Source organism: Microtus pennsylvanicus, chromosome 14 (assembly GCF_037038515.1).
Source record: "Microtus pennsylvanicus isolate mMicPen1 chromosome 14, mMicPen1.hap1, whole genome shotgun sequence".
NCBI classification, from domain to species: Eukaryota; Metazoa; Chordata; class Mammalia; order Rodentia; family Cricetidae; genus Microtus; species Microtus pennsylvanicus.
Genome location: NC_134592.1, coordinates 15,790,797 through 15,813,460, shown reverse-complemented (window position 1 = coordinate 15,813,460; position 22,664 = coordinate 15,790,797). Strand labels below are relative to the sequence as shown.

The 22,664-nt window shown below is 41.0% G+C and overlaps 1 protein-coding gene and 1 pseudogene across 2 annotated transcripts in view; both read left to right on the top strand.

The window, feature by feature from the left end:
- Nucleotides 1-22,089, top strand: part of Golga5 (golgin A5) — a 36,422-nt gene extending 14,333 nt beyond the window's left edge. For both annotated transcript variants that reach the window (XM_075947410.1, XM_075947411.1), the window contains exons 7-13: nt 1,313-1,483; nt 11,628-11,756; nt 13,023-13,121; nt 15,489-15,714; nt 17,693-17,798; nt 20,412-20,475; nt 21,669-22,089. In XM_075947410.1, coding sequence (XP_075803525.1) covers nt 1,313-1,483; nt 11,628-11,756; nt 13,023-13,121; nt 15,489-15,714; nt 17,693-17,798; nt 20,412-20,475; nt 21,669-21,749 — 876 coding nt within the window. In that variant the 3' untranslated portion in view covers nt 21,750-22,089. The remainder of the gene's footprint in view (nt 1-1,312; nt 1,484-11,627; nt 11,757-13,022; nt 13,122-15,488; nt 15,715-17,692; nt 17,799-20,411; nt 20,476-21,668) is intronic.
- LOC142835191 (protein DEK pseudogene) lies at nt 5,647-6,282 on the top strand (annotated as a pseudogene).
- Nucleotides 22,090-22,664: the final 575 nt, after the last annotated feature.

The following is a 22,664-nucleotide window of genomic DNA, read 5'->3' as shown; positions in this document are numbered from 1 at the left end:
TTCCCGATCATCCCTCCTGAAATGCATCTTGGTGACAGCACTCCCCTGCCCACTGTCTGGTAATTTGATTTAGCCTACCAAGTCAAATGAAATAATTTGGTCTCCAGATATGGTGGCACCTGCCTGTTACTCTAGCACTTAGAAAGCTAAAGTAGAAGAGTTGCCACAAGTTCAAGATCCACCTGGGCTATAGTACAAGACTCCATTTCAAACAAAACAAAACAAAAATAAATAAAAGTTTAGCCTGGCATCTGAAACCGTTACAAATTGACCCAAACTCTGAGCTGCCTCACACAGTGCTTTCCCTCACACCACTGTGCTTTGGGGTTTTCTCTGTATGTTTTAAAACAGCCGTATTTTAATGTCAGTGTAAACGTTGACTTTCAAGTGAAGCCTCTCCTCCTCAGAACTCTGCATTAATCTGACCATTTCCCCTTGCTTGAGTTCATTGTATTCTTCTACTGGGTGCTTTTAATTTCCTGTTTAGTTTGTGAGGCAGAGGGCTCTTTCCAGAAGGGGACTTGGTGTCACTACAGTGCCAAGCGCATCTTAGATGCTACCCAAGCATTACTTGAGTGGAGTATGATTGGGATAAAAAGAAAATAGTAGAAAAGTCTTAGAAACATTTGTAACCATAACAAGATCTTGAGTTCTAATATCCAAGATGAGACAGGTGGTGGAAGCACGTGCCTTTAATTTCAGCACTTGGGAGGCAGGCAGGTGGATCTCGGTGAGTTCAAGGCCAGCCTGGTCTACAAAGTTCCAGGATACCCAGAGCTGTAACACAGAGAAACTCTGTCTCAAAAAACAAAACAAAATAAAAAGATCCAAGGTTAATACAGTAAGGATCTCTTGTAATTTTATCCCTGTGGCTTTAATTACTTGTGGATTTCCTCTATGGATGACTGTCTGGTGGCTTTGTTTCTGTGTAGTGAGATGACACTGTATAAGCTAGCTGGGAATAAGGCTCAGTGAAAAGTGTGCTTAGTATGTGTGCAGCCCCGGGCTCATTCTCTGGCACCACAAAAAAATGAATAATATGAAATGAAGTAAAGTACAAGCTAGGAACTGGAGAGATGACTCAGAAGTTAAGAACATTTGTTACTCTAAGAGATGAGCTAGTTCCCAGTGCCCAGGTGGTGGCTTACAACAGTCTGTACTAGTTCTAGAGGATCTGGTGCCCTCTTCTGACTTTTATGGTCATCAGACCTTCATGTGGTACACAGACGTACTAGCAGGCAAAACAGTTATACTCATAAAAAGAATAATAAGATATCATTTTTGCTTAATTATACTCTCTGTTTTACAACAGTCTAAAGAAAAATTGATAAACAGTTTAAAGGAAGGCTCCAGTTTTGAAGGCCTAGATAGCAATACTGCTGGCAGCATGGAGCTAGAAGAACTTCGGCATGAGAAGGAGATGCAAAAGGAGGAGATCCAGAAGCTGAAGGGCCAGATACATCAGCTGAGATCTGAATTGCAGGTAACACTCACTGCTTAGCATCCCAGACAACCATTTACCCCAACCACATCAGTTTGAGGGGTTATGCTTCTGCATTAACGGGAACTGGCATATTGAAACAATGTGTTTTGTTCTGCTAGAATGTTAACTACCATGTAAATCTGTATCTACAGTGTCCTGTCTGTTGAGTAATTGTAACTCTAAGGAGTAACAAACACAGGTGAAGTACTTACCACATGCTGCCCTGTACATAAAAGCCTGAACTGTACCAGAAAACAGACAAGAGTCTTTAAATGTATGGATCTTAAATTCTGCCACTTAAAAACAGATTAGTTCGGGGTTTTCTATCAAACCGAAATGTTTCCTGATATTAGCATGTACTCAGAAACTAATTATATAGTTTTATGCATAGTCTAATAAGTGGCTGTGTTTAATCTAAAAGTAACAATCTGGGATTATGACTCAGTAATAGTTTGATTGCCTAGCATGTGGGAGCCCTCAGTCCAATTCCCCTAACACAAAACAGTAAACTAGGCCATTTATTCTACATGAATATGGGGTCTTTGACACAAATAGCATAGGAGGGCTCTGGTGATAGGAGATTAAGTGCAGGGTAATGAACATTCTAGTCTTTTTTTTTAAATAGAATCACTTAAATTTGTAAATAAATATGAATTCCAAAGAATTCAATCACATCTAGTTAGAAATTGTGTAGAAGCTAAATTTATTCGTGTCTGTTTGATGCTTTGGGGGTAAGAATATAAAAATGACTTGTTTTTAACATTTCATGCCAGTATCATAAATGACACTGATCCACCTTCTTCCCTGCGCAAGAAATTTGCAAAATCTGTAGTAGGCTAGTGAAATAAGAAGCTGTTAGTAGAGCTGGCTCAGCATACAAAGGCCCTTGCTGTGCAACCTTGATACCAGCGTTCAATTCCCAGAATTTACATAAAAATGGAAGGAAAGGCATTCCCATTCTGCTTCCCGAATGGCCATTTTGAAAATCTTGTTGATGCTGAGAAGCTGGAGCAAGAACTTCTGCCCTCGCACTTTCTCACTCCAGAGTGACCTCCTCGTGCGCACCCAGCACCTGAGATCTCCAGCTGCCTAGGGCATCAGTGCTCTCTGCTGTGGAGGGAGAGGATGGCCCAGCGCATCCAGTGTCTGAGAAGGAGCCCAAAATGTGGGGCCCCAGGGAGGAGGGTGAGGAGAAGAAGGAAGAAAGAGAAGAGAGTCTCATTGTGGAAGGCAAGAGAGAAAAGAAGAAAGTAGAAAGATTGATGACAATATAAGTATCTTCCTTACAAAGCCATTTACAGTTGCACAAAGGAAGGGTCGGAAACTTTGTGAAATTGAAAAGAAACTGCTTTGGCCCTTAGCTCTAGCCCTTACTGGCTAATTCTCACATATTAATTTAGCCCATTTCTAATCATCTGTGTAGCGCCCCTAGGTGCGCTTACCGGGAAGATTCTAGCCTAAGTCCATCCTGGGTCGGAGCTTCATAGCGTGCGTCTTCCCTGGAGCAGGTAGCATGGCGTCTCTCTGAAGCGTCTGCTCCGGAGAGCAGAGCTGTGGAGTCTGACCTCACTTCCTCTTCCTCCCAGCGTTCTGTCCTGTTTACTCCTCCCACCTATCTCCTAACCAATGAGATGGGCCAAAGCAGTTTCTTTTAATTTAACCAATGACCTTCCTCCATCATTTCCCCTTTTTCGGTTTAAACAAAAAAAGGCTTTAACTTTAACATAGCAAAATTACATATAACAAAACAGTTATCAAGTAAAAGTTACATCAGAAACATTTATACATATAAAAAATTGACCGTAAATCTCTATCAATAAAGCAAAATCTATACTAATGCAAATTATTCATACCTATCTCATATCCCCCTTTAAATGTAAAAGAACATTTATAAACCATATTTGGGAACATGGGCGCAGTTTTTTCTCTCCAAACTGCTTCCTGCTGAATGGGGGCGTCGTTAATTAGGTCTTTCATGGTATAACCTGTGTGCTAGTTTCATCTCAGTTGGCAGTTGAGCAAAGCAATTTTCTGAAGATGTTCACAGCAACCCTTCAGGAGGACGTGGTCCATCATACCAAATCGGAATAGAAGAAATGAACAGGGTCTCATCCTCTGTGAAAACAAAAGCAGAATCTCTTTTCCAAAGTATCATATCCTTAGATCCAAATTCTGAAATCATACCCTCATGATATCCGTTCTGGTTCCACTGGGCAGCCCATATAATGAAATGTCTGTCTGTACTTAGCTCCTTCACAGTCAAAAATTTTAAAGAAAACACAATGTACATAATCCAGACTCTCTGTGAATTTTCCATCTTTACGCAGCTTATATTTCTTTATTTCTTTTAATCTCTTAACTATCTGTACTCTAAAGACTTTACCTTTTTTTTTAACATTAACTTTATTTTCTATATTCTTTTTCTTCTCTCTCCCAAGCCTACGTACATTCAACCAACAGTGTGACTCATTTAGTGGTCTGAATCTGTCCTATTGTGAATCTGCAATTTTTTACTATCCAGGAGCACTTTTGATTTGCGCCTTTAAATCACTAGGCGCTTAAGAATCTAAGCTGTGACATTTCTAGGTTAACTTTTTGCTTTTTGAGCGCATATCTTTGACCTGGAATAACCCTGTAGACCAGGCTGTCTTTGAACTCTCAGAGATCCTCCTGTCTCTGCCTCCCAGGCATTGGGATTAAAGGTGTTTGCTACCACACCTTGAACTCACAGAGATCTGTTCGTCTCTGCCTTCTAGGCACTGGGATTAAAGGCGTGTGCTACCACACCTTGAAGTCACAGAGGTTTACTTTAAGAATTTTAACTTTTAGTCTGCATATATTTTTAACACTGTAAATCATTTAAAATTTTTCTTTGTCTTTGAATCTCTCTTTACTGTGTATCTCTCTTTTTCTGACCACAAGAGCCTTTAAATTACTGAGCAATATCAGTAGGACTAAAGGCGTGGCTTTGCCGGCTGGATCCTTAGCTTTCCAGCCTCACGGCTGGGGTACTGGCTGTAGCCATGTTTATAGCCACAACTGGCGTTTCAAGTTCCCTGCCAGCCAGCGAGCTACAACAGACAACACTCAAGTCCTCTCTCGGTAGCCGGCCCTCCTGCCTCAAACAGTCAGAGTTTGCCCTGGCAGGCTGGCCCAGAAAGCCGGCATTTTTAAACGGGCAGCTTTTTTCCTGCTACGGCTGAAAACCGAAAAGCATGTGTTCAGCTTTTCGTCACCACCATTTAAGTGTTTCGTGGCAGGACCTCTTAATGAGCTGCAGGGATTTGCAGCTGAAGCTGAGTCAGGAAAATTTCAAAATGGAGGACGTACCATTTTGTGCTAGCTCTGGGGCCGCCAGGTAGGAGCGGCACTCAGCACTTTAATTCTGAGACTGAGCACGCAGCACAGAAATTCTTTTCATCCAAGTTACATCCAAATCTGACATGCAGAGCACTCTGCAGTCTGAAAACACGTCTCTGTATGGCGGCAGGAATCCGCCATGCTCTTCCGCCTGCCTAAGCCTGATTCTGCCTTCTGCCCAGGAGCAGGCAGGGAGCTCTGAGTCATCGTCAAGGTCTCAGAGCACTCTCCTTCCGATCCCAAGCGGGAACACAAACATAAAGCCAGAGTTTGCACTGGCGGCAAAGCCCCAGGAAGCCGCGCTTTAAAATAACGCAGCTTTTTTTCTGCTGCTCTTGCTGAATCAGGAAATCTCTCTACAGCACGCCACCAACAAACAGCAAAAATCTGTGTTAAACGCTCTCTCCCTTATTTTTAAGCCTTCTCAGGTTTTTTAAGTGGGTTTAGTCCATCACGTGGGCGCCATTTGTAGTAATATGAGCGGCAGGGCTGCGTCCCCAACACCCCAAGCCGCCTGCCCTGCCCGGCTAGCTTATGCCCCGAAATAATTACACAGACACTGTATTCATTTAAACACTGCTTTGGCCCTTAGCTCTAGCCCTTACTGGCTAATTCTCACATATTAATTTAGCCCATTTCTAATTATCTGTGTAGCGCCCCTAGGTGCGCTTACCGGGAAGATTCTAGCCTAAGTCCATCCTGGGTCGGAGCTTCATAGCGTGCGTCTTCCCTGGAGCAGGTAGCATGGCGTCTCTCTGAAGCGTCTGCTCCGGAGAGCAGAGCTGTGGAGTCTGACCTCAAGGATGCATTTCTTTCTGAGTAAGAAAAAAAACAGATGAACTTAGAAATCTACACAAACTGCTTTACAACAGAGCAGGTAGTGTCCTCATTAAAGAAGAACGTAGGTCGGTTCAGTGGCTTTCTGTTTAAAAAAGGCAGTACCCAAAAAGTCTAGAAATACCATGGTAAAGAGCATCTGTGCAGCTCTTGGTTTAGATCAGGCATGAACTGCAAACTAGTGAAGAGGATCTGGAATTTCTTAATGCATCCAAAGCCTTCTGGCAAACCATTGCCAAAATCCAAAAAATCTTCAAGCAAAGGTAGTAAAAAGAAATGGAACAGTTCTGGAACAACAAGGAAGTCAAAGCAAACCAAATGTCCTGAAATTCTGTCAGATGAATCCAGTAGTGACGAAGATGAGAAGAAAAATAAGGAAGAGTCTTCAGAAGATGGAGAGAAAGAATGTGAACAGGAGCAACCATCAAAAAAGACAGCTCTCAAAGAAAAAGCAAAATGGAAGGTGCTGCTCAAAGTAACAAATCTGTAGAGAGTGCTGATGTTAAGAAAGCAGATAGCAGCGCCATCAAGAAGAATCAAACCAGTTCCAAAAAGAATCTGAATCTGAAGATAGTTCTGATGATGAACAATTAAAAAATTGAGCTGGGCGGTGGTGGCGCACGCCTTTAATCCCAGCACTCGGAAGGCAGAGGCAGGCGGATCTCTGGGAGTTCTAGGCCAGCCTGATCTACAAGAGCTAGTTCCAGGACGGGCACCAAAGCTACAGAGAAACCCTGTCTCGAAAAACCAAAAAAAAAAAAAATTAAAAAATTGAAAAAAACACCTACAGATGAAGAGTTGAAGGAAACAGTGAAGAAATTACTGGCTGATGCAGACTTGAAGCAGATTTGCCAAGAGGCACATGAAAACTATCCTGCTTACAACTTAACTGTGAAGAAAGATTTCATTAAAACAACTGTAGAAGAGCAAATCTCTTCAACTGGAGGACAGATTGGAAGATAGGATTTATGTTAGCAAAGAGAATTTTTTTCTTTTTTAAGTCTATTGCTATTGGTAGACCTCACTGTTGACCCTTTTGAGTGTATTTGAGCTTGCTGATTTAAATTGCATTTCCTTGCAATTTTCAGTTTAAGTCTTGCATGACAGTAATTATTCCTTGTTTTATAGTTTTCTTGGGTTATTTTTGGTTTGTTTGTTTGTTTGTTTGTTTGTTTGTTTTCGAGACAGGATTTCCTCTGTAGCTTTGGAACTTATCCTGGAACTTGAACTAGAGAGATCCGCCTGCCTCTGCCTCCCGAGTGCTGGGATTTAAAGACATGCACCACCACCTCCTGGCTTTCTTGCTTTTATAGTTGTGCATTTTGGATTTCTTTATTGTAAGGTCATAGATTTCTGAACTGTTGTGGATTTTAGTGTACTTAATGTTAGCTTAAGACACTTTTAATCAAAGCAAAAACTATTATAAGCATCATTTATATGTACAGAGACTATTGCAGTATTTAGTATATGAAATATTTTGAATACACTTTCTGACAGTGAAAACATAGTGGCAGTTTGTTCATCATATTAGAGCACAGATGACAAGTTGGAACTTTCTGCATGTGTATATATGTCAACTTGTCAGCATGACAGAAGTGACAGATGTTACTTTTGTATTTTTTTAAAAACCAATTTGTTTTATATAATTTCTTTTGTGCAGATCAATTTTTACACTCATGTAGGTAGATGTCTTTACGCTTGCAACTAAAGAACGTCAGTGTTCATTAGGTAGCATGACGGAGCAGTCAGTTCAGTAGTTCAGTGGAAGCACTGAAGGGGATTGTCCAGTTCTGCTTTGCTCTGAAAGTGTCATCAACTTGTGGTATGTTAAGTACCAAAGAAATTTTTTTTAATTTTTAGTTACAAACTGATTGGCCCATTAGCTCAGGCTTCTTATTAACTCTTATAACTTATATTAACCCATTATTCTTGTCTGTGTTAGCCACATGGCTCAGTACCTTTTTCAGCGAGGCAGTCGCATCTTGCTTCTTCTGTGGCTGGGCAAGGACTGCAGAGGATGGGGCTTCCTCCTTCCCAGAATTCTCCTGTTCTCCTTGACCCACCTCTACTTCCTGTCTGGTTGTCCCGCCTATACTTCTTGCCTGGCTACTGGCCAATCAGCGTTTATTTAAAACATAATTGACAGAATACAGACCATTCTCTCACACACCACTTCCCCCTCTTTTTTTTTCTTAAACAAAGGAAAATATCCATAATCCATTTTGGGGGGATGTGGGTGTAGTTTTCCAGGCTACTTCCTGCTGGTTGGGGGCACTGATAATCTTATGGGGACCGATAGAAATTTAGAATTATGATCAAGTCCTGATTGGAGTATACTGTAAATCTTGATCTCAGGCAGCAGTCTTGAATCTGTTCTGGATGTAGAACTCAGACATCTGGGCCATCTGTTCCTACTGGAGATTTCTCAGGTGTCTTCCTTGATCAAACCTGATTTTTCTTACCTCAGAATAAATCCACAGCCTCTCATTTTCTGTGAAAACAAAAGCAAAACCTCTTCTCCAAAGTAACATCTTTTGACTTCAGTTTTGAAGTCAAGGTATTTTCAAAATAGTTATCTTGGATTAATTCAGCAGCATTTATAAACAAATATATTTATTTTTATAAACAAATATCTTAGCATCTGTTGCTCCTTCCTCGGCATTCAAACAGTTCAAAGAGAACATAATAACATACAGTATCCAGACTCTCTGTGTGTTTTTTCATCTTTATGTGGCTTTATTTTAACCTCTATTTCTTTTATTTTTAATTTTAATTTTTGACTTTTTGAGACAGAATTTTCTTGAACTCACAGAGATCTGCCTGCCTCTGCCTCCTGCGTGCTAGGATTAAAGGTGTGTGCTACCACACCTTGAATTCAGAGATCTGTCTGCCTCTGCCTCCCAAGCGTTGGGATTAAAGGCGAGTGCCACCATGCCTTGAACTCACCCACAGGTCTGCCTGCCTCTGTCTTCCAAGTGTTGGGATTAAAGGTGTGTGCCACCACACCCAACTACTCTCTTTTTTTAAAAGGACTTTAACCTTTTTCTTTTCTCTCCCAAGCCTGCATATATTTTTAAACACACTGTAAACCATTTAGAGTTTTTTTTTTGTCTTTGAATCTATCTTTACTGTATATTTCTCTTTTTATGGCCACATGAGTCTTTAATTTGCTAAGCAATATGGGTAGGATTAAAGCCGTGGATTTGATGGCTAGATCCAGCCTATTCCTTAGCTTTCTGAGATTCTAGCCTCATGGCTGAGGTACTATGTGTTTATTGCCACAACCCTATGGCATTTCAAGGTCCCTGCCACCAACAGAAAGCATGCGGTCAGCTCTTCATCAACACCATTTAAGTGTTTCGTGGCAGGACCTCTTTAAAGAGTTGCAAGGTTTTTCAGCTAAAGCTGAGTCAGGAAGCCTCTTTTAAATGTGAGTGCTTGCCTCTAACAAGCAGAGCCCACATGAGAAAATGCTGCTATCAATAAGTCATGCTTAACTCTATTCTTTTCCATCTAGAATTAACTTCCCAAGCTCTGTCAGGCTTTTTGTGGATGCAGTTGTCCACACATTGGGCACCATTTGTTGTCTGATGTTTTCTTTGTCTTGCCTGATTCCCTCAGTCATTAAGTCCCAAAGAAATCACACTGAGTTCTACATTAGTTATAAACTGATTGGCCCATTATCTCAGGTTTCTTATTAACTCTTATAATTTGTATATCCCATTATTCTTAGCTGTGTTAGCCGTGTGGCTCAGTACCTTATTCAGCAGGGCAGTCACATCTTGATTCTTCTGTGGATGGATCAGGACTGCTATCATAGGAATTTAATATTGAGTATAAACCAAAATCAACACATCAATGTTTCAAAAACTGGGAGAGGGTGGAAAGGGTAAGCACACTTGGCTTATGTATAAGTAAATTGATAGTAACTAGTAACTAAACTTCTTTGACCATTATAATAATTATGATTAAAAGTATCAGATGTAATGCTAGAAGATGGTGTACGGGCAGCGTAGATATCTCTGATTAAAAGTATCAGATTGTAATATTGGCAATGTAGGTATTTCTCAAAAACCATACATTAAATTTCTTTGAAGTATTATAGAATGAAGGCTGTTTGATTTTAAATTTTGATCAATCAAGTAAAATGGTCTGCCCCTGAATTTAAATTTCATCTTTGACTGTCCTAATAACCTATTTCTGAATTATAAAAATAAGCTGCTTGACAGAGTGATAATTGATGTACTAACTGAGTGCTAATAATTTTTGCATCAGCTGGGTGGTGGTGGCGCACGCCTTTAGTCCCAGCACTCAGGAGGCAGAGGCAGGTGGATCTTTGTGACTTGGAGACCAGCCTGGTCTACAAGAGCTAGTTCCAGGATAGGCTCCAAAGCTACAGAGAAACCCTGTCTCAAAAAATAAAAAATATATAATTTTTATCATAAATCAGATATATTAAAGTAATGTTGAGCATTAACAGGTATTTTCACATATTTGACTTTAGTATGCGTAGAGTGAAATGGAGCAAGTAACTAAATGGGGACTAAAAATTGGCCTTTACTTTTAAATAATTTGTTATAAATCTTGGCAATAAACAATAAATTGATGTTTTAAATGTGTTGTAAAAAAATGGAAGGAAAGAGCTGACTCCACCTTGTCCTCTTACTTACAGGTAGATACACATGGTGATGGGCATACTACCACCATTCAAAAGCATCACAATATTTTTTTAACTAAAAATAGGTATACAGCTGGGTGACAGTAGTGCACACCTTTAATCCCAGCACTTAGGAGGCAGAGGTAGGTGGATCTCTGAGTTCGAGGCCCGCCAGGACTGTAAAGTGAGTTCCAGGACAGCCAGAGTTGTTACACAGAGAACACCTGTCTCTGCCTCCAGAGTGCTGGGATTAAAGGTGTGTACTAACACTCTTGGTTTCCACTTGAATTTGAAAAAGTGAGAGTAAGAAATATGGGGAGATATGCAATTGGGTATCCGAAGTAAAGCTGGAAGCAGCTCACATACTAACCTCGGTGAAGTCAGTAGTTATTCTCTGTGTGCTGATTAGTGGTGCACACACTACTTACAGTGAAACTTATTGGACCCTAGAGTCCAATCGCCAAAGAGGAGTCGCCCCAAGAGACCATCTCTCACACCACAGCTGATGTAAAAACATGAGGATTTTATTAATTCTGTCATGACAGGGTCTTTCAGCATTCAGGAGGCTAGAAAGACCCCGAATGGCTGGTACAGGCTATTTTTTAAAGGAAAAAGCCACAGAAGGAAGGGGGTGTCTGGGGGTTGTTCTTTAACTATTATGATTAGCTTATTCAAAAAGGCTATTACCAGTAATTGGCTGGAGAGTGGTTGCCAGATCAGATGAGGTAAGGGAAAACATCTGAGGGTCACTTTGCCCCTTTCCCAGGGCCTAAGTCAAAACATCAGTAACTGAGTCAACACCTAAGAGTTATCTTGCCCCTATTCAATAACTGAGTTCTATTTGGAGAACATTCATAAGGACTCAGGGAGATGATGGAAAGTTCCCAACATTTCAGTACATGTGTGGGCAATTTGTTAGGTCCTTGGTTCCCAGGGGGGATCTGAGAGGGCTCAGAATTGTCAGAAATGGCTTCAGAATTGTCTTAAAGTTCTACAAACTAATGTAGTGAAGTCTCTTTTGGCATCATACTTCAGCTCTCTGGAAGTGTTCGCTTTTAAATGAAAGCATTGCCTAGCAAACTACCGGGCACTAATAAGCTAGATGATTTGTGGGCCAGACAGCTGTGGCATACTGGTCATTCCCTCACTCCTAGCCAAACTGCATAGTGAAGATAGCTGATTTGATTCCCTTTGGGAGCTGCAGAGCCCTGTCTACAACATGTGATTGTTGTACAGTTTATGTTGAACAGAACTGTTAATTTTTGCTTTTGTGTGCATGATTCTTCTTAGGATGTGGAGGCTCAGCAGGTTAGTGAAGCGGAATCAACAAGAGAACAGTTACAAGATCTGCAAGACCAGATAGCTAGGCAGAAAGCCTCTAAACAAGAGCTGGAGATGGAGCTGGACCGGATGAAACAGGTAAGGAGAGGGACCTCTTTCCCAGGAGAGTTGATAGCACAGGCTCAAGTATTAGTGGAAGGTAGGAGCTTGCCAGTTCCTTTTGCTTTTCCATCCCACCTACTTTAGTTTTTTTATGGATATTATTATTGTTTATATGCATGATGTGTCAGTATAGGCACATACATGCCATCTGGGTGCCACTGCTTGCTTGTGGAAGTCAAAGGACAACTTGTGGGGTTGGTTTTCTCCTTCCACATTTGCATGGGTTCTAGGTATTGAACTCAGGTTGTCAGGCTTGAATTGTAAGCACCATTACCTACCAAGCCTTCTTTTTTGTTGTTGTTGTTGTTTTGTTTTGTTTTTATTAGGGAGGGTCTCCTGGCTCTGCTCTCAAGTGCTAGGATTAAAGGCGTGCACCACCACTGCCTGGCATGAATTTTTCTTTAGAACTTATTATGGGAATAATACTTAAAAGTAACAGTTAAGAGAAAAACCAAGCAAAGACCTGCAAGGCATGTGTGTTGCAGGCTGTCTTAGGTAATGTAATTGTAAGATTAGTTGTCCTTTCAGAATTGCATTTCAGTTTATTCAAAGAGCTGCTATGTATTAAAGATCAGCAGTTTCATGCATTTGATTTATTGTGACAGATGTTTCTTTGCACCCTCTCAAATGCCATTTGTAAAGAATGAAGTAGAGGAGCATAAGCTGACCATAGCTGCGGGCTACTCACTCATCAGAGATCCCAGATGTAAAGTATTTAATTTTAGGATTAAATGTGTACCTTATTAAGTAAGTTTAGCCTTGAATTTGTAAAGACTAGAACATGGAAGAATTCTTGTAACACTCCTAGTAAATCTTTACTGGGTTGTCAGCCTTGTATTCACCAGCCCTTATTTCATATTTTTAAAAATCATTTATGAACATTAAATTACTGACAGCATCAGTCTTTATCATAGATAGCAAATATCTTCTTCAGTTTGTTGTCATGATCAATAGTAATATTCTGTAATAAATCTTACATTCACAAATGATGGTGCAGTCTTTCTCACTGCTGTAAGGTAAGAATAGCTTGTATTTTCTGATGATTTATCCTGTTAGCATGTATTTCAGAGGCAGTGTTCACAGCATCATGCTGACTTGTTTTCATCAACCCATCCAAATCCATGCCTGGTCCATTCTGTGTGGTTGTGGCATGGAATGAGTGCTCAATATGAGTCAGTGTGGGGTTTGGGCTCTGGAGATGGTATGGAGCATGCTCATTGATTTATTCATGCCTTACACTAGGAATTCCATTACATGGAAGAAGATCTGTATAGAACAAAGAGCACCCTGCAAAGCAGAATTAAAGATCGAGAGGAAGAAATTCAAAAACTAAGGAACCAGGTAGGAATGAGGGAAGTGCGTGACCTGAGTTGCTTCAGTACGGCTTTCTCATTCCATGTCGTTCAGGATTTTATGTGAGGGTTTGAGCTGCTGTAGACTTTTCATCTTAACACCACTTGAGTCTTCATTTGCAATACACTATGGCTTTCTTCTGTAGAAGTAGCCCCTTCATCTGAGGCTGGACTTATCTCCAAAACTGTATGACTTCTGATCTCAGTTTGAGCATGCTGATTATCATGTGGTTTCTTTTTCCTAACAAAAAATTGACTAATCTTTGTAGTATCAATTAGTAGTATATCTATAAAGTCATGATATTTTTCCTAATTCTAAAAATGTAAAAGAATGTAATATATAATATAAAATAATAATATACTTTCCACGCTTTTATAACTATTCTGTGGAGAAGAAAAAACATAGAAAAAATAAACCTTAATCATTGTCCCTTTTGTAAAGGTTACAAAAAAAAGAATTTTTTTTTTGAGACAGGGTCTCACTTTGCTGGTGTGAAACTCACTGTATAGATCAGGCTGGCCTCTCAAGCTCATAGAGATCTGTCTGTTTCTGCCTCCTGAATAATGGAATTAAAGGTTTGTGCCACAATGACAAGCCTCAAAAAGTTGCTTTTTTGATGGGAGTAGGCTTAAACTATAAGGCCTAGAAAGAAAATGCCAGCTACCCTTTATGCAACTTAAGAGAAGAAAGTTTTTTTTTTCCTTTTCTTTCATTATTTTCTGTTTATTTGTTTTTGTTTTTCGAGACAGTTTCTCTGTGTAGCCCTGGCTGTCCTGGAACTTGCTTTGAAGATCAGGTTGGTCTCAAACTCAGAGATCCACCTGCTTCCGCCTCCCAAATGCTAGGATTAAAGGCATGTACCACCATTGCCCAGCTAAGAAGAAAGGTTTCTTAGAGCAGGCACAACAGGCACAAGTCATAGAAAACAAACTGATAAATTGAATTAATCAAAATTTGAGTTTCTGCTTACAAAAGAAAAAAAAAAGGCCGTACAGAAGTGAGAGGAGGACAGTCACTGTCTGGGAGAAGAGGCTTCTTGCACCTCCTCAGCCTTCCTCATGCTTCCTCAGACATGTCCTACATGGCCCAGCTCTGGGAAGCAAACAGCCACCGTAAGGGCAAAAGACTTGAACAGACCTTTTCCAGAGGGTTAGATGAGTTTGTGAGTAGCTAACAGGTAACTAGGATGTGTCCCACTCACTCCCAAGATAGGGGCTCAGCATTCGGGTTAGAGCAAGCAGCCCGTGCTGCTGGCTTTTGCACAGCATTGGGGAAATTGGCTCCCCCTTTATTTTATTATCTATCTATCTATCTATCTATCTATCTATCTATCTATCTATCTATCTATCTATCTACCTACCTATCTACCTATCTACCTACCTACTACCTACCTACCTATCTATTTTAAGACAAATATTTAAGTCTTGCTGTTTTGTCCTGGATGATCTTGAATGCGCTGTAGTCCTTCTACCTCAGTCTCCCAAATTCGGGGCATCTACATGGTGGCTCAGCAGTCATCTGTAATTCTAGTTCCAGGGAATCCAGTACCCTCTTCTGGCCCTCATGATCAGAGGCATGAATACGGTATGCAGACGTGCATGTGGGCACAACACCAATACACATGAAATAAAATAAAAACAAAAAGATAAAAATGTATAGAATGATGTGGCAGTTTAGCTAAGTCTGTTTTGTATTCCCCTGAAATTCCACTTCCAGGAAACCCAGGAATAGGCAAAAGCAAACTTTTAAAAGTGGGTTGTGTCTGGTGATAGAAATGCTCTGTTCTGTCCAAAGTTGTTTGGCGAGGGGATCATAGAGCTCATTTTCCAGGGTGCCACACTATTGAACTGTGGATTTGGAATCCCACTGAAGAAGTTTGAACTGTGGCTTGTAAACTTGACCATGTCAGCTGCAGTAAGAAGTGCAGTTTACAGTGTGTCTTCATCACATTTGCATTCATCCTGCAAAACCAGAAGAGAAGCTCAGCTTGGTGCTACCTACCTATAACCTCAGTATTCTGAGACTGAGGCAGGAGGGTCATGAGTTTGCGGCCAACCTGGGCTATGTAGTGAGTTCAGAGCTACAAAAGGAGACTCGGTCTCTTAATAACAAAGAAGTTAACATAATAATACATATATACTATGTGTTATATACATTCTAGGAAATATTACATTCTCTGTTACATTCTTTAATTGCTGGTGTGCGACCTACTGATGTAGTTCAAAAATCACTTCTAGCCAGTGAGAAATCTCTATCACTGTAGAGATTTGAAGACCCAGTTCCTGTCCTTTTGTCCTTTCTATACCATGTACCATTGAGCCTATGAACTGATTAAGTGAACACTTTCCCCTGCAGCTTACCAACAAAACTTTAAGCAACAGCAGCCAGTCGGAGCTAGAAAGCCGACTCCATCAGCTGACAGAGACAGTCATCCAGAAGCAGACCATGATAGAGAACCTCAGCACAGAAAAGAACTCCTTAGTCTTCCAACTAGAGCGCCTGGAGCAGCAGGTGCACTCTGCCTCCACCGGGCCCAGCAGCGGATCCTCCATTAACATGTCTGGAATTGACAGTGGTGAAGGTAACACTGGAAAGAACATGGCAACAAAACATAATTTTGAAAAATTACAGAAAGACCATTTTTACAAGGATCTGTAATGATTCTTTTCCTGGTGTGAGACCTGGTTCCTGGGCTGTTAGGATAACCCTTAGAAAGATGTATATGGACTTAGGCCTCACAGCTGTCAGACTTGGAGAAATAGGGCCTTGGATTGGGAAGTGTGTTGGAATAATAAGACACTTGACAAGCAAGGCAGGAATTCCGTAGCTTAGAAATTTCAGGACATTTAAAGGAAATGTGTTTTCATGATCCCTTATTAAATGGCTATTAGTGTTGAAGTCTGTGTTAATTTGCATGTTTGTCCATGCACTTTAATAATAACAAAATCTGAAGATTTTTAAGATGCATATTCAAAATAAGTACATCAGCACCAATATCAGAATTTGTTTTTTTTTAAATATTTATTTATTTATTATGTATACAATGTTCTGTCTGTGTGTATGTCTGCAGGCCAGAAGAGGGCGCCAGACCTCATTACAGATGGTTGTGAGCCACCATGTGGTTGCTGGGAATTGAACTCAGGACCTTTGGAAGAGCAGGCAATGCTCTTAACCGCTGAGCCATCTCTCCAGCCCCCAATATCAGAATTTGAATCTCATGACTTCATGAAACCCATATGCAGTCATAGAGCAAATTTCTCAGTTCTTTGACTTTAACACTCCTTTAAAAATTAAAAAATTTAAAGAGGATGCCATGTATGAGGATCAGTTGTAATGTAAGTAGGGTGGCCAGTGAAAAATCCAGTTGAAAAGCGACACGTTATTAAAGTTCCAAGTGGAGCCGGGTGGTGGTGGTGCACACCTTTAATCCCAGCACTTAGGAGGCAGAGGCAGGTGATCTTTGTGAGTTCGAGGCCAGCCTGGTCTACAAGAGCTAGTTCCGGGACAGGCTCTAAAACTACAGAGAAACCCTGTCTTGAAAAAAAAGAAAAGCAAAACAAACCAAAAAAGTTCCAAATGATGAGAATGTGAACTGCAAGGAGGCCTGGAGGAAGTGTTCCAAGTAACCGGAAGAATAGATGCAAAAGCATCGGGGGCGTGTGTCTCTGATGATTCAGGACCAGGAAGGAGTGAGGCTGAGAGTAGTGTAAGGTGAATTCAGAGAACTTGGAGAAGGCTGCATAGACCTGCATAAAGACTTCACTCTAAGTAAGGTAGGGATCTGATTTGTTCTGTATTATGATGTCTGGACGACACAGACCTGGCATGGTGATGTGATTCAGTGGTGCAGCATTTGCTAACATACAAGAGACCACACCCCATCCCAAATCTTAAATTTCAGAGGGCTAAGAGCAGGAAGAGAGGCCATGGTGTCCTTACATTAATCCATGTAAGGGATGGTAGTTTTGGTCAGAGTGGGATTGGTGGGGGATGGAGGGAATATGAGAATTTATTTGAAAAGTGAGCTGGTAGAGTTTACTGAAAAGCTTGCAAAAAAAAAAAAAAGAGTGAAGGATTTTGGCTTGAGTAGATGGAAGGGTGGAATTGTTATATACCAGAATGGGAAGACACCAAGAAAAGGAGTTGGCTATGGAGAGAAAGAGACTGGAGTCATAGTTGGTACATGAGTTGGTGTCCTTAGTGATCCAGAAGAAAGAGATAGTTGGATGGTTGGAGTGGGGTGGAGCTGGAGTGCCCATCTAGGAGCCAGCGTTCTTGGTGTCCAGAACCACTGACCTCTCTTAAAGTCAAGGCCCAGGAATGTTGTTTCTTGCAAGCACCAGATATTGTGAACTTTTTAGTGTCTAGTAAAATTTTGTGGAAATTGAAGCATTTTCTGTAGTTGATCTGTGTTATAATTTCTTTTACTCTAAGGGCAGTGCTTAGAAAGTTGGCCTTGAGAAATTCTTCCTCTTACAATATGGTACATTTTCAACTCTAGTTTTCTTAGAAAGTCAATTTTGCTATCAGTATGTTAATCTGTTCTCTTATTTAAACAGGGACACGCCTGCGAAATGTTCCTGTTCTTTTTAATGACACAGAAACTAATCTGGCAGGAATGTATGGAAAAGTTCGCAAAGCTGCTAGCTCCATTGACCAGTTTAGGTAAGCACTGCCACTCAGGATGAATGACGGCCTCAACTATCTTAATAATGTCTTCCAGGTAGTACAGCCACCCTGAGCCCTTTGGCCTAATATTTATTTTGGCCCTAATATTTAAAGTAGCGGTTCCCTTATTCCTTTGTGATACTCCCAAGCTGTGAAGTTGTCTTAGGCAGTCAGCCAGTGCCTAAGCATTGTTGAACATTTTCAGTCCTGGCCATCCTCTTCCAACAAACTCTACCAAGAGCAGTAGGTAGATTCACTCTCTCTCTCTCTCTCTCTCTCTCTCTCTCCCTCCCTCCCTCCCTCCCTCCCTCCCTCCCTCCCTCCCTCCCTCCCTTCCTTCCTTCCTTCTTTCCTTCCCTACCCGCTCCTTCCCCCCTCCCTCCCTTCCTTTCTCTCTCTTTTTTTTTATTCTTCAAGACAGGGTTTCTCTGTAATCCTGGCTGTCCTGGAACTCACTCTGTAGACCAGGCTGGCCTCCAACTCAGAGATCCACCTGTCTCTGCCTCCCAGTGCTAGGATTAAAGGCGTGCACCACCTTGCATGGTTATGGCTGTCATCACTCACTAAAACCAGTCCCAGCACTAAGGAGACAGATAGGATCATTTGAGCTCGTGAGATCAAGACCAGCTTGGACCATATATTGAGACTTCCTCAGAACAGCTCACTGAAAGTGTCCTTGTGGTGTCTCATTCAGTTCTTCATCGTGGGTTTGAAGATGCTCACTATAGAGCTGAACAGTGTACGATATAACTTGTTTTATGTATGCCCATAAGTAATATTTAGAATTTATGTTATGCATTTACATACAGACTTTTTATGCTTGCAAGCATCCACTTTTCTTTTCTTTCTTTTTTTTTCTCTGTTTTTTTTTTTTTTTTTTTTTGGTTTTTCAGTAGCTATGAAGCCAGTCCTGTAGAGCTATGTAGAACAGGCTGACCTCAAACTCAGAGAGCTCCTTCTGCCTCTGGCTCCTGAGTACTGGGATTAAAGGTGTGCACCACCACTGCCCAGCACAAGCATCCATTTTATAAAGAAAATATTTTAACAGTTTATCTAGAACCTTGATGAATTTCATATCTAAAAAACCCTCTAATATGCCAATTTTCCACTGAGTGTTTATAGTTAGACTTGGTCTTAATGGATTGTATGATAAGAGTAATGTTTTCTTAGCCTTTCTAAATCAGAATAGAGCTGTTTTGTTTTGTTTTTTAATTATATAACTATTTTTGAAAGAATATTTATTTTTAATATTTTTTAGATTTATTTTATATGCATGAATGCTATATCTGCATGTACACCTGTAGGCCAGAAGAGGGTGGCAGATCTCATTACAACCAGAGATGGTTGTGAGCCACTATGTGGTTGCTGTTAATTGAACTCAGGACCTCTGGAAGAGCACCCAGTGCTCTTAACTGCTGAGCCATCTCTTTGGTCCTCTATGCAGTGGTATTTATAAATAAATAAATAAATAAATAAATAATAGCTGGGTGGTGGTGCACACCTTTAACTCAAGAGGCAGAGGCAGGCAGATCTCTGTGAGTTCAAGGTCAACATGGTTTACAGAGTGAGTTACAGGACACCCAGAGCTATACACAGAAACCTTGTCTCAAAAAGAGAGACAGAGACAGTTCTGAAGCCACAGGACTTTAGTCACTGTCCGAATAAAGCACATGTATTCAGCATAGCACCTGTAGAAAACTTCCCTGTGTGTGAGCACTAGTGACAATAAGAGGAAGGAAAGGAGCAGCCTGCAGAGAGCTGTGAGCAGAGCGGGTGGATATCACACTGCTTCTGCCACATTCATGCACGTGTCTGCCTGAGTTTGTTTTTTCTGTTTCGTTTGTTTGAGACAGGGTCTCACTTTGTAGGTGTAGTCCAGGCTTGCTTCAAACTCACACAGGTCTGCCTGCCAGTACTGAGATTAAAGGTGCTTACCACCAAACTTGGCCCTCCCTGAATTCCTATGGTTTAGTCCTCTTGGGAAAATGTATCTATGCAGAAGTTTTTAGATCAACATTCCCAAATAAATGCTTGTACTGAAGTTTTAATAGCTAACTTCAAATAACAATTGAAGTATTTGTTTGCCCTTCCTGTTGGTCATTTTGTGTGATCATGTGAGTCTACAATAAAAATTTCCTCTGTGGTAGTCACAGGAATAGTGTGAATGAGTGATTTTTAAAAGACATCGGCTAGAGTGGGTGGCGGTTGTACACATCTTTAATTCCAGAACTTGGGAGGCAGAGGCACATGGACTTCTGTGAGTTTGAGGCCAGACCGGTCAACAAAGCAAGTTCCAGGACAGTCAGGGCTACACAGTGGAAAGCTGTCTCAAAAAAACAAAAGCAAAAACAAAACCAAATAAACAAACAAAAGCATTGGATATTAGCCAGGCAGTGGCAATACATGTCTTTAATCTCAACACTTGGGAGGCAAAGGCAGGTGAATCTCTGTGAGTTTGAGGCCAGCCTAGTCTACAAAGTGGGTTCCAGGACAGCCATGGATGTTACACAGAGAAACCCTGTTTTGAAACAAAACAAACACACAAAAGGATGTCAACTCAAGAAGATTTGCTTTGAGTATAATTCCTTTTTTTCTTACCTGTTTGTACAGTATCCGCCTGGGAATTTTTCTCCGAAGATACCCCATAGCACGAGTGTTTGTAATTATCTATATGGTGAGTAAATTTATTTGAAAAAGTAATGTACACTTGATTTCTGTCTGTTGTTTTGGCTGCTAATCTTATTCATATTTTACTAATTAACTTTGAAAGAAAATAGAACTCATTTTTGGTAATTGAACTTTTAAGTTAGCCATTTATTATGTTGAGAACATAAATTGCTCAGAGGCTTTTTCTGAAGATAAAGTTAGCTGTAATGTAGTTTGTCGCCTCCATTTTTAATCCTGTCTAATGACAACAAAAATACAGTAAAAACAACTGATTTCATTTTTATCTTAACGCTGTAAAGTTGCTTTGATTATTTTCATGTGTTTTACTTTATTTTTCTAGAAGGATCTCAAGGCTGATTTGTTTCCTTCTGGGCTGTTTAGTTGCACAGAACCAGCTGCAGTAGTTGGGTTCTGGTTCATGTGTGCTATGCTGACAAGCCACTCACTGTGCTAAGTGGGGCATCTCTTAAGAGGTTAGGGCCTACTGTGAAAAGAAATTTCTATGTGATCCACTAAAGGGAAGAGCTATTCCTCAAATAAAAAGGTTTAGGAAAGATGGATGGGTGGGGAGGAAGAAAAACAGGAAGGACATCAGAAAGGATTCAAAGTGCACCACACAGGGGCCGCCTGTCCAGGCACCTGCCACCGTGAGTGTTGTGGGTACCAGTCGGAATTAGATGCTGTGTGTACTGCCTACAGAATTCACACATCCCAACTAATGGAACCTCATGTCATTCATACTGTCCCGAGGGAGCCAGAAGTTTGTCACAAATTCAACCTCTGCCACTGATTCATTGCTCCTGTCAAGGGTATTTTCCCATCTCCTCACCAAAGCTGGCTAAACTGTCTCAGATCACCAGTCATTGACTTTCTCACCAGGACTTGCCAGCCAACACCTGTCTGCCTCACAGTGCTTTCCCAGCTCTGCACAGTCACCTGCTTGGCTGTTCCTGCAGAATCATGCGAGTCACAAGTGTTTGGTGTTCAGGCCTCTCCTGTCAACTAGGAGATCTGCAGTCTGCAGCTCTCTGTTCCTGAGCTCATTGGCTCCTTTGATCAGCCAGTAAACATGTACCGAGCCCCTGCTGTGTTTCAGACTCTGTCCTAGAGGGGTACAAAGACAAGGCATGGTCCCTGTCCTCCCTGCACAGTCCTTAGACAGAGACTGACTGACACATGAATTGTTTTTCCTCCCTCTAGGCTTTGCTTCATCTCTGGGTCATGATTGTCCTGCTGACTTACTCACCAGAAATGCACCATGACCAACCGTATGGCAAGTGAGCCGAGCCATTGTCCAGAGCTGGGATCTGCAGGAAGACCAACACCTGAGACTGCTTGGAATAGTGCACAAGATGGTTTCATGGTGGACAGCTTTTAATTTTAAGTTATTACTCTGGTGTCTGACTCTCCCTTATTTCCATGAGAGTCTCTAAGTGCAGACAGTAATTTGACAAATTCAGCTCTGCTTTTTCTGAGTACAATTGCCCTAGATATAGAGAGAGAGAGACCTGGGGTGGTTGTTCTGTAGAGACATTTCTATATTTTAGGTGACACTGATTATGGGTTATAATCAGGGAAACTAATTATATTTAAGAAAAATAAAAAGATTTCTTTTTAATAACTTAGTGTGCTTTGTATTTTCATATATTTAACTGCAGATATTTAATTTTTACATTTTAGATTCCTGATTGGTATAACTTTTTAAATACATAAATAAATTTCACTGTGCATTTTTCTTTTAAATAATGATTTTTAATCCCTGTTTAAAGAAGACCTCTCCAATGGTTAGTAATGAGTGGGGCTGGAAGTCACAGCCACGGTCGCTAAGTGACAGCAGTGGTCCCGTGCTGTGCTCCTCTCTGCCTCTGTGTTGTCTTGCTTTTCCCCAGCATTTATCTCAGAGTCAGTTCATGGGTGTTGTAGCCCCTGCTTAGACCATGTGCAAGATGTCTGTTTACCAACACTATAGCTGGACACTGTAGTTAACCTTTGAAAGGGGACATTTTCCGTATGACCAGCATAATCTTTGAATTGTCTTTCCTCTTCATCTTTGTCTAGAGTCACATGTGCTTTGTCACCCTGGTCCTGGTGGTCTCTTTTATGTACTTAATACACATGGTTCTTGGTGAGTGGGAGCAGTCCTTTTCTTGGGCCACTTGGTGCCAGCTGAACCTTGGTGGCACCATTGCCGTGACT